Source organism: Lupinus angustifolius, chromosome LG07 (assembly GCF_001865875.1).
Source record: "Lupinus angustifolius cultivar Tanjil chromosome LG07, LupAngTanjil_v1.0, whole genome shotgun sequence".
In the NCBI taxonomy this organism is placed as follows: Eukaryota; Viridiplantae; Streptophyta; class Magnoliopsida; order Fabales; family Fabaceae; genus Lupinus; species Lupinus angustifolius.
This window is the reverse complement of record NC_032015.1, coordinates 6,165,338-6,177,524: the sequence shown is the minus strand read 5'-3', so window position 1 is coordinate 6,177,524 and position 12,187 is coordinate 6,165,338. Positions and strand designations below refer to the sequence as shown.

At 33.1% G+C, this 12,187-nt stretch overlaps 1 protein-coding gene across 1 annotated transcript; it reads right to left on the bottom strand.

Moving 5' to 3' along the window:
- Positions 2,161-9,099, bottom strand: LOC109352023 (CO(2)-response secreted protease-like). Its single transcript, XM_019593791.1, has 11 exons — positions 8,825-9,099; positions 8,632-8,735; positions 8,402-8,499; positions 7,125-7,286; positions 5,404-5,515; positions 4,727-5,264; positions 4,519-4,619; positions 4,108-4,350; positions 3,678-3,792; positions 3,330-3,546; positions 2,161-2,997 (listed from the first exon to the last, which is right to left on the bottom strand). Exons 1-11 carry the CDS (start codon positions 8,909-8,911, stop codon positions 2,447-2,449), a joined length of 2,328 nt encoding a protein of 775 aa, XP_019449336.1. The 5' UTR covers positions 8,912-9,099; the 3' UTR covers positions 2,161-2,446.

The following is a 12,187-nucleotide window of genomic DNA, read 5'->3' as shown; positions in this document are numbered from 1 at the left end:
CTACACATTTCAATGAGGTTGACTATCATGGATTATTGTGGCATTTGAAGTTTCTTGTACCCCCTGAAACCATTACAGGAAGGCCTGGAGATCCAGTAGGTAAGATCCCTAATTCTTGACTACTTCAAAGTGCTTGTGTTTTTATTTTAACATTTCTCTATGAAATCAAGAAATCCTTTGAGGCAAGGAAGGGGGTTTCTGGGATAGGTTCCCATCCCCTGTGACGCATCAATGGTAATGAGGCAACCTTGAGATACTACTATTACTTTGGTGTGACATATCAAGAAGTTTCTTTTTTCTTAATATTGCTGCTTCACTTTCAAGAGGTATCCACCCTGTCACACTGCTTGTCTGCTTCAAAGTGAGGTGGTTTGCAGAGCTGCTTCCCCGACCTGGCTTTTGCCTCAGGTTGACATTGGTTGCTAATTTATTCAATTTGAATTGCATATTTTATTGAATTTGTGAGGTTCTTCATCTCCCTGTATGCAGTTTGTTTTCTCATTCTTAAAGTTTTACTTACTGTTAGTTTTTTCCACTCTGGTCTTTTATCATTGACAAGAGTCCAATTTATATACCAGATTATTTTGGTGTTGATGAAACATGACAGCTGATATTGTACAAAAACTAGACAGTTAGTAATATTAATGTAAAAAGCAATCATTATTTGGTGGACTTGATAGGCCCAGTTGTGCTCTGGATGTTGGGATAGGTAACTAAACTTCTCTTAATTTTGCAGATGTTTTTGAAATTTGTGATTTTAGGTTATGTTGGAATAATGGAGTCTAAGTTTGAAGGGCAAGATCGTGGCTAAGTTGAAGAAACATTTTGATGGAATTTCTGATTGTGTCTGCTTTTAGTGTTTGGCATTGTTTAAGATGTTTGAAATACGAAAAGTAGTTTTAACCTGAAGTGGAATGAGATCACTTAAAATAGTAATTGGAAAGAGGGTAATGGGTTGGAAATGGCAGATGGAAAGTTGGGTCAAAAGTAATTAGATCAATTAGCTTTGGATCTACTACTCTAATAAGTATATTATTTGTTTTATTCTTATCAGGCCCTTTTTTAGAGCAAACAATCAATATATTATAAAGTCACTATAGGAAAAAAATATAAAGTAATTAATGAGAGCATATATATACTAATCTGCGCAAATTTATGAAGGGGGTTGCTGTTGACGGTTTAGTTTTTTTGGAGTGTGTTTTTGCCACTGATCAATTAATTTTGTTAGATATGAATACACTGAATATGCAGAAGTTCGAGCATCTGGTGCACCCGGAGTGCAGCAAGGTAATTATAATCTTGACTGCATATAATAAGAAAAACCTAATCCCGCCTCAGTTCCCTGCTAATTATGCTGACGCTAGGTAATGGTAGTAATTTCATGCCATGCATTTTTCTTCTTCTTTCTGTCTGAACAAGTTTCTACTTAAGCATTAAGCCATGCTCTGTGACTATATTTTCTGCTTGTAAACATATCTAAATGGTTGATGGCATTAAAATCTTTGTGAAGAGTTAACAGGGATAATATTGTGCTTCTATTATCGGTGTACTTTACATATTTTATCCCCTAAAGGGGGACAAAATGATAAAAAAAGTTGTGGATGGACCCTTTTGGTCTGGGATGTGGAGGGCATTGGAAATCAAGCATTCAAGTAAACATTGCATGGCAGTAACATAGTTAGCAAAGCATTTTCTGTGTTGTAAGGTGATGTGTGTTTATATTTTTGTAAACATCAGGATGTGTGTTTTTTTAGATGGGTAATTTTGTGTCTGTATATTTTTTCATACCATCCTTTTCATATTCTACCCTGCCTTTTTTCTATTTGTCCTTTCTATTCACTATCTTTTTCTAAGGTGCAAGTTCTGCACAACAATTATGTCACCTTTCAAGACCCCAAATTGCTACTCGTCCCTCTCTGGTTTGTAGTCCATCTTCCTGTGTGCCTTCAGCTAGTCTGCTAAGCTCATACATTTTTCAAGTAGCTCTCAGAATATGGTACCACCTCACCTCAAAAGCACTAATCTTCAGCAAGTTCAAAGCATCATCACTCAGCAATACATTCAAGAAGCACTTGCCTTTCAGATATAAATGTAATTTCTTGGATCATTTTGTTGAGTTTATGATGAACCAATCCATTGAATTTCAGATATATTTATAAAACAGAATTGACCAAATAGGATTAGAGAATTGCTAATTTAGAATGTCTGTCTCTCATGAGAAATTTATACCTTCAATTATGTGTCCAAAAACCCCCCTTCCCTTATACAGCATAAAGTTAGTTTTTTTGTGTGTAAATGTGTCTCTCTACCTTCAATCATGAAATCCAAAAATCTCATTTTCAATATACAGCATAAAGTTGTGTCTGTGTGTATGCTCATTACCATATACAACATCAACTTGTGTGTTTATGTGTGTGTTTGTGATGTGTGTTGTTTAGTGTGTGAATTATTCAACATTGACTGCAAACACTGTATGAACATAATGTCTACCATCAAGCCATGTTAGAGATCCAAAATTGTATCCAGCATGTGCCTCCTTGCCATAGAATGAGACTTTATAGGAGATTCTTTGAACACCCTCAGAAAACACAAGTTTATTCGGAGTAACCTTGACAACTAATCCCTTAGGTGAATGCACCGTTGCGATATATGTGGCATTAAGAGGTCCTACATTGGTAACTGTTCTTGTGATTACTTTTGCTTTTTGTTGCCTGATGAGTGTTTTTATAGAGATTGATGGGTAATTGATGTTGGAGATAAGATCTTCAGAAGAGTTCCTCGGGCAATTGATGTTAGTCTTAGACATTGACCTTATGTTTTTCTTTGAATAGCCATAATAACAAAGGAATCTGATGTAATCCACCACAACTGTTTCAAAGACTAGTCCAGGGTTGAGAGCTCTGAATGGATTGATTTCTCCAACTCCAATTTCATGTGGGTTTGCGAAGTAGTTTGAGGTGTTGGTCACAGATTTCCTCATGTTATTGTAGGTTGTAGCTAAAAAATGGAAGAACACAACAACATAAGTGCCACTTCTATTTTTATGTCTCATATATCCTTATAAGAAAGTAAAAGATAATTGCACACCAATTTTTGATCACCACTTTTACATCAGCCATCAATGTGCGTAGAATTCGTGATGAGCTTATATTTTGTGGTGATTAAAGATACTAACCTATTATCACTGATGATCGGATGTATTATGTGGTGGACAACATAAACGTGGAGATCAACATGGATTATGTAATGTTCAGTACAAAAGTGGTGTGCAATTTTTTTTGTGAATAGTGAAATTCTCTAAAGAATTGAAAAGGGATTTGGTCCAGAACCTGTTGTCATTAATGCTGATTTGATCATTGAAGGACTCCATCTTCCATGTATTGATTTAATGAATGCGGCAGCACCTGTCACATGTGGGCAAGCCATAGAAGTTCCAGATTTTATGGCAAACAGAGACGGTTTTTTCCCAATAGGCACACTTCCTGGCTCATTACTTGGGGGAATCATGGCAGCTAAAATGCCAGTGCCTGGAGCCATGACATCCGGCTGGACAAACAAAGTTACCATATTGTGAAAGAAACACCAAGTGCATTGTACTCAAGATGCTTATGTTATTCTGTGTTCAGCTATCCATTCATGAAATGAACTTCATGTAGGAACACAGGGAAGAAGAATACCTTGAGAATGTTTTCTGTAAGGCCTGAAGGACCTCTGGATGAGAAAGATGCGATAATAGGAGAAGGCCTATATCCATTAACTTCTTTTGTTGGAAGAATCGTTGCACTCGAGTTCCTGTCATGAAGGCACGACAGACTGAGCATACAGCTAGTATGATATTTCTTAACTTTTTCTAATCAACAAAGAATGAAGAACATTTTCTATTTATTTATGCACAGCATGCATTTTATATCAGCTGCAATCTCTTTAATTAACTGCACATTATTATCCACCATCTTCTTTGCACATAGAACATGAAAGCTACTTTAAGTCACTAATCAGTATGTGGTTAGAATTTAATCTAGGTTTGAATCCTACTAAAAGAACCAGTAGAACATGAAAGCTACTTTAAATAATTAATTAATACATGTTAAGTTTAATAATGCTTACTTGGTAGAGTTTATGTACTCAAGGATCTGATGCCCTTCAAGATTTCCAACCTGTGAGTAGGGAAATACATCTGCATCAAAGGGAACATCTTTATTGTCCTCACCAATGAGTACGATCCCCATGGCTCTTGCATCTTTTAAGAGTGTCTTCTTGATTTTCCTTGAAATAGTTGGATCGTCATTAACACAAACAACAATGTGGCCTGCGATCTTGTTATAATCTAGTGATCCAGGGTAACAGTTCCTGCATTTCAGCAAAAGTTTAACATACGTCATTTCGAGTCTTTGGTCATTACAGACTTAAAAGATTGTGAGACATGAAATGATAAGTAAAAGTGTAGACATGAAATTTTGAGACAAGGAAAGGATGCTCATAATATGATATGAATAATCCCAATTACCAACTAGGTACCTAGCTTCAGAGGCAGGTGCAAATTTGGCAGCAACTTTCTCCCCAAAGACAAGAGGATACATCTTCGAACGTGTGAGGTTTGAGAAGTTAATGCCCGTACCCTAACAACATAAACAAAGGAAAAATAATGTTTTAGATAAATTATTAGAAATTATGCTATGAAATCTACTACTTTATTTGGCTTGAAAGTGTTGATAAAGAAACTTACTTGGAAAGTTTTCCCATTTCCAAGGACAATAGTTGATAAGAAGTTCCTATCAATATTAGAAGCTGCAACTGTAAATATCCAGGGTGCTGTGTTCACAACTGTGTAGGGATCAGGACCATCATTCCCAGCAGAACATACCACCATGACCCCCATCTGTTCTGCATGAAATGCTCCAATGGCTATTGGATCATCTAAAAAATCTGATTGGAAAAGTGAGCTAAGTCCAATAGAGATTGAGATTATATCTACACCATCCTTAATAGCATCATCAATAGCCTTTAGTAAGGTTGCTCCGGAGCAGCCACCTTCGGAGCACGCTTTGTAGGCAGCAATCCTAGCAGAAGGTGAACCACCTCTTGCTATTCCTTGTGCTAAACCATAATAACTAGCATCTTTTACATGAGCACCAGCTGCTGTTGATGCAGTGTGAGTTCCATGTCCAACAGTATCTCTGGGAGAACTTCTAACTTCTTTAGTAAGAGTCTGGTTGCCACTTGATGTAAATTGGTTATTATAGTATCTTGCACCTATCAATTTTCTGCAGTTGTACTAAGAGAATTATAATGTAGAGTATAATCAATTTACAAATTTGCTAGTGTCAAAATATGATTATTGAAAGATGTTATAAATAGATATAAGATTTTTCTTAAAACATTTGTAAGAGAATGATTGATCACCTATTGCAATTGGATTTCTTGAAATCATGACCCTCCATGCAAACTCCTTTCCATCTTGAAGGAATCTTTCCTATACCCTCATCTCTAAAACTTGGAGACTCTGGCCATATTCCTTGATGAAAAATAGACATAGGCATAATATGATTGAATAATATTTACAAAATGTGTTCATAATAGTATGTACCTTGCAAAGTTACAATAAGATCTTTATAATTGTTGATCCTTAATGGATTAGTAACAGATGCAGTTTACCAAGGTTGTTTAGAGTATCAAAGTCAGGAAAGTCATTGCAAAACTGTGACAGCACAAAATAAAGTCTAGGTGCTGACTTCATTTTGATATTGTGGAATATTCAACATCATGTTATTCTAATTTTATAGAATGCTTTGTAGTTTCCCCTCTTTTTATATTTTACTTATTGATATGCATTCTCTCTCAATATCTTGCTAAACCTCAATGCCACTCTATCTAACTTTACATTCTATTCAAGCAATGAGATGGAAACAGTGCAGAATTAGTTTTTTAATACAAAATTACCTCTTCTTAAATCTTTAAACAATATCCTTATGTCATTTGTTAACATTCCTCAACTAATATATGCAGCTGGAGATGACTATAGCTAGAGCCTAGAACAGTACCTTGAGAATTTCCTCTCAAAGCTTTGTTGAAAGTGTGAGGAATTTTTTAGGTTAGTTTCAAACAAACCACTTGATTTATAAAGGGATCAACATTATAGGGTCTGAAGAGTTGTTGGTAGGGTATTCTTTTGATAAAAAAACTATATTATCATATTGCATTTGCAATTGAGAGGAATTAACTATGACTTCTGCAGTTATGGTGATATAACTTAAATTACACCTCTGCCCTATTCTTTGGTTTTGACTATGCTAGTAACAACAATGAGCATCACTAGAGGTCTGCATTTGAGAGGATAACCTCAGATCTCCTCTGCTTTAAACATAAAAAATGCACACTGCTTAAAAGAAACCCATGTTATATAATACACCAAGATAATAAAGTAAAGGTTTCAATGGACATATACTGATATTTTTCTACTTTTCTTGGTTACTGAATAAGTCATACTAGTTTAAATGAAAGTTATTGTGCTTGTTTTCTGTCAAAAAAGATGTTGGTAGCAAACATAACAGCTAGTTGAGGGCCACAATGAGTTGCCATTACTATAGATGTTGATGCTGCAACTGCCAATTGGCCTCAACCACAGGGAATGGGTAGTGACAGCTCAGTTTTCATTGAGACTATTTTGCACAAAATTATTATTGAAAATCATATTGTTAGATAATTTAGAGTGACAATAGTAATTTCCAATACCAGTAATATTATATAAGTTGCATATGATGTTATTGGGTGCACATCTACTGTTCCACAATGAGAACCACTCTATGTGCTATGAGTTTGTGATTAATTGTAAAAAATGTATTTAAGTTAAAATTTAATGATTAAATGTTTTTCTAACCAATCATAACTTATGGCATAGGGAGTGGTACAAATTATGGAACAAAAAAATCTGGTGCCTAAGTTATTAGTTTCCTTCAACTGTTATAAGATAAAAAACAGTATGTGCATAATGCTTCTAGTAACTATGTTAAGATGCTTAATAGAAATGAAGTGCTATGTCCAATTTTATATATGGTAGACTAGGTTAATTAGCTAAAATTCTTATTTAATATATACTTTGATATTATTTTTTTGTTATCTCTTACCAGTGTCAATAACACCAATAATGATATCACTTGATAAATGTTGTTGGTATGTAGGAGTGTCACTATGTTTCATTCCCAAATCTGATTCAATGAAATCCCAAGATCTAGTTGTATGTAACTGAAGAATTGGATCTGGGAACACTGACACCACACCATCGTGACCTGTTTGCAAATCATGTACCACTACTTAGCTCCAAGGGGACAATTCCACCAATATTTTTCATAAAATTATTTGATACCCTCCATATAAAAGTTAATGTTTTGAATATTCTTATAGTAGTTATACATCTTTATAAAAAGGATTTTCTATATATAGTGTAAGTTTCATTCAAGAAAAATAGATCTTGTTGTGCATACAGTTTTGGTAAGATAAATGATGTGTCCTAATAAAATGAAAAATAGGATATGGAAGTACCAAAAAGCTAATTCAATAAAAATGAAAAAAAAGATGTTAAATCACTTGATATAATTCTTGTTAGAAAAGTGCAAAATTTTGGAAGAATTTTTTACAGGTGTTTGGCTGCGCAAAAAACTTGTACATAACAATTGTGTCTACAAAATAAAATCTAAGAAATTAAATCAATTATCATGATTAACTGTAACAAATATTTTACATAAACTAATCGTTACTAAATTGAAATTAGTTTTAATTTATGATGAAGTTAGCTTACTGGAAAAGAATGTGCAGTTCTTAATACATTGGTAGTGTAGTGGAGTCAACAATCTTTGTAAAACTCCTACATTCTTACAGATTTGAGAAAAATAATACATTAACCAGGATTACTTTTAACATTGAAAATTCACAAAGGTTATAAGATCCCTTAACTTAATTAATCACTGGTACACAAATATAAATGTGAGTAGTACAGCCACTAAGGTTATCCCATAACTTAATTTTTTTAGTTTGTTTGATAAAAAGTTGTTAATAAATATATGCATATGCTTTTTATTTAAATAATCCATTTCACCAGCTTGTAGTTATTGTTGCTTTGTCTTCTACATCAATTTAAGCCTAGTACAGGTTGGTGAACAAGTTGAGTAATAATTGATATAATTTTGAAGTACTAATTACAGATATACTTAGCTTTAAATAAAAAACCAACATTATAAAATTAGTGTTCTTTTGTCTTTGTGATTAGAAACTAAATAATGGCCATAAACAATAAAGTGAATTGACAATGCATTCACAACAAAACAGTAGAAAAGTCAAAGAATCATGTGAGATAGGAATTTGTAGTAGAAAATGAAAAAGTAGCTAGCAGACAAGATCAAAATACCAGATATTGCAGAAGCTTCACTCTCTGTAAGCATGGCAGAGAACCCACTAAATGCATGACTGTAATGATGGATTAGTTCTATTCTTTCACTCTCTCTTCTGAGAAAATGTAAGGGAAAATAAAATGTTAATATTTATAAGCTAATTTGGTTTCAAATTTCAATGATTATTATATTTGAAAGTCTATGGTGTAAATTAAATGATGATGGTGGTAGTAGTGATGTGTGTAACCTTGGAATAATTGATGACAATAGCTCCAAATGAGATGATTCTGAAATTTGGCTATGTATCTGAATGCTGTTTGGTTCTGATTTTCCCATATATATAACATAAGGCTGCACAAAATTAGAGAAGTTTGGGTTATTTTCTGCCATAACAAAATGAAACAAAAAATAAAAAAGAAGAAAAACTATATATATTAGACCTTGGGAATTTGATATGGAGTTGCTGTAGTGCAGATAAGAAGAGAAGCTATAAAGATGAGAAGAAGGAATTGCATAAGGCACTCCATTGAAGATGAGATGAAATAATGCTAATGAAGAAAGTTGCTCATTTAATAGTCCATTTTATAGGCTAAGTGAGAGTATCATTTTAATACATGGGAGTTTATATGAAGCATGTGATGTGAGATCATTTCTGTTGATTCTTATGCTCCTCTTATATGCATCACTATGGTTACTACTACTATTATATTATTACTAATTTTCTTCAATCACTGTGCTTTTAACTAGTTCAACTAGAATAGTTGCTTGGCTAAATCAATAAAAATGTTACAGGAAATTTTATCATTTTCCCTTATGATATTATTGTTAAATTAGTGTAATAACTAGGAAACATTAGGTACAACAGTGTGACAGGAAAGTTTACTAATTATGACTTATGACCCCAGCCATGATTATATATTTGAGTTGGATGTATACACGTGTCACTTTAATATCCTCTTCTAAAAAACAGAAATAGCCATCACATCATCACATAAGAATGTGAAGTAATCCCATATAAGAATGTAACTTAATTCCATATAAGTGGGGTCAACTACAAAATGTCATACTCTTATATTATATCTAATATTATATTCAACCACAAAACATTTATTTCTAAATTTTTCTTAATTGTTTCACTTATAGCTTTTTTTTCACGGGTCAAAGGGTGAGCTTCGGCGTGATGGTAAGATTACTTATCAAGTGACCTGTATGTTATGACCAGTATGTAACCCTTTTTTGGTAGATAAAATAGAACCCTTAGAGTTAACAGCTCAGTTATGAATTTAATATTATGAAGTCATGTCTATCATATTTAAGTTTCAATTAAGCAGAATTGTAGTGAGAAAGAAAGGAAAAGAAAGAATCCAGTTAGCTGTATAGATGCTGTGTTTGTAAATTGTAATGAGATAAAGCAAAATGATATGCTTGAAATGCAAGTAAATTAGTCTCTTTATGTACACAAAAGCACAAGTCTTATACCCTTCCATAACCATGTGCAATTCTCTTCTTTGTGTTATGCGTGTCTCCTTTCATTCCTATTAATTTCTTGGTCTACACGCGTCTTCTATTCTCTTTGTATCTTCTTTGTTATAGATTCTCTATTCTATATTAGGCTCTCTGATCAAAGATATATATGCAGTGTGAATAGTGCAGCCTTGATAATGTATAAACAACAAATAATAACCAAACATTTATCTCGGATCTTTTTATCTCGGATCTTGATAATGTATAAATAATTACATAAATTACTAGAATAATTTTAATAACCAAACATTTATCTCGAATCTTGATAATGTATACATAATTACATAAATTACTAAAATGTTTTTAATACAGATTCTAAATATCTATCTGTTGCACACAAGTGATCAATGCCTTACTTAGAGGAGGCACAATTTGTGTTGCGTAGTTATGATTTTAACCTTCAATTAATTTAGTTTATAGTTTTTCTACACACATGTTTAGGATTAAAAAAGAAGAACAAATTAAAGTTTTCAATGAGAACTGATGTGATATCTTGAGAGATGATATATTTAACTTTCTACATAAGTACTTTCTTTTTCATGATAATATTAAACATGCGCAAATGAGGAAATAACAATTATAATAATGTCTTTATCTCATAGAGATACATAAAACTAATACTACATGCACGAAATAAAATATTTTGAGTTTTTTTACAATATAAAAATATCTAGCTGATCCATTATATTCCTCGCCATCTAACCATCACAATATCGGAATATTATACACAACATGCAGCAATTACAATCATAGACTCATGTTCAGGAAAATTTGAAGCACGTTTCTAATTTCCATGTTAGCGGCTCATTAAAATCAGGCCCATGGCTTATTGTTGGAATTTGTAGAAAATAATGATGTTTTGAAGTGAAATTAAAAAACTTACTAGTCTTATTTTGCTTAAAGGAAAGAAGTTGAAATTTTTTATAAACCTTAAGTTGCGGTCCAACAATTATTTAATTTTTTGGGACCTTTTGGTTTTGGGCTTGGACCGTAAGTCAACACACATATGAACAAGGAAAGAGCCGTTGGAGGCCACATGCTCTAAATATAGGCATTTTCCCATCATTTTAATTTGTACTAAGTTGAAGACGTTTACCTTTCAACTTCTCTTCCCCCATATTCCGCCAATGTATTTCCGGCAACTTCTCCATATCTCTTTCTGTGGCACTTGAGTTTGACATAGGGAGCCAAAGTGAAAATTTCGAGAACTAACACTGATAGTCAGTATTGTGGAAAAAGAATTGGCACAGGTAGCCATACCGTGGGAATTCGAGAATTGATACTGGTAGTCATACTGTGAGTGTATTCGAGAACGATTCTTACAATGCAGTAAGAAATCGTGTAAAGAGAAGTGAACTGTTTTATCCTGTGGACGGTGTTGTTGATAGTCTGCTTGCACAATTTTAGCAGCACCATGAAACGTCTTAAAGAGAGCGATCTGGTCGCGACTCAGCCAATAACGATTATTTCGTGCCATTCAGAATTGTTGCAAACTATAGTAACAACAAGACGTTTTTATTGCAATAGAATTCGTAGATAATATTATTGGACCGAACAACTATGACATGAACAAGTCATTTCGGTTTGACGGGACAAATTTCAAACGTTGATAACATAAAATGGAATTTTGCCTCACTATGAGAAAGGTTGCACAACTTCTGAAAACCGATATCCCAATGGTGTCGGATGAGGCTGGAAAAGACGGAAGGGATAAACTCTCTAGAATGAAAGTGATTACTTACGTTAGAACTTCATTCTGAATGGGTTGTCTGATGATCTCTATAATTACTACAACCCATACAAGTATGTCAAATTAATTTGGTATACACTTGAAAAGAAATATGATACCGATGAAGCTGACACTAAAAAGTATACATCAATTTCATGATTTTCACTGCATATCAAATTATGAGAGTTTGAATAGTAACAATGTGAAATTGAGTGTGAATTATGAAAGTTTGTTTGTTTATGAGAAAATTATAATGTATTTAGTTTGCTTAGCTTTAAACTTATGGATGAGTGTTACTTTACTTCATAAGTTTTAGGAAAAAATAATGTAAACAGTTTTTGTTATTGGTTTTGTTTTTATGGAGAAAGAGTTCACATTCCAAATCCAGATTTACTATATTTGGATATGCGCAAATAGTAATATTAGGAACTTTTTTTTCCTAAACCAAAATGAATTGTTAAATTCAAAATTGTATGTGATAATTACATCGCTAACAGTCTATCAATATTATACATAACTTTTTGTCGGTGCATATATATTTTTACTATCT

What these genes read in the sequence shown, in the direction of transcription:
- LOC109352023 (XM_019593791.1), bottom strand. Translation starts at nt 8,911, where the DNA reads ATGGAGTGCCTTATGCAATTCCTTCTTCTCATCTTTATAGCTTCTCTT. An exon ending in TGAAGCTTCTGCAATATCTG is followed by an intron (nt 7,287 to 8,401) that starts GTATTTTGATCT and finishes ATTTGCAAACAG; the next exon opens with GTCACGATGGTGTGGTGTCA. An exon ending in AAGAAATCCAATTGCAATAG is followed by an intron (nt 5,265 to 5,403) that starts GTGATCAATCAT and finishes GTACAACTGCAG; the next exon opens with AAAATTGATAGGTGCAAGAT.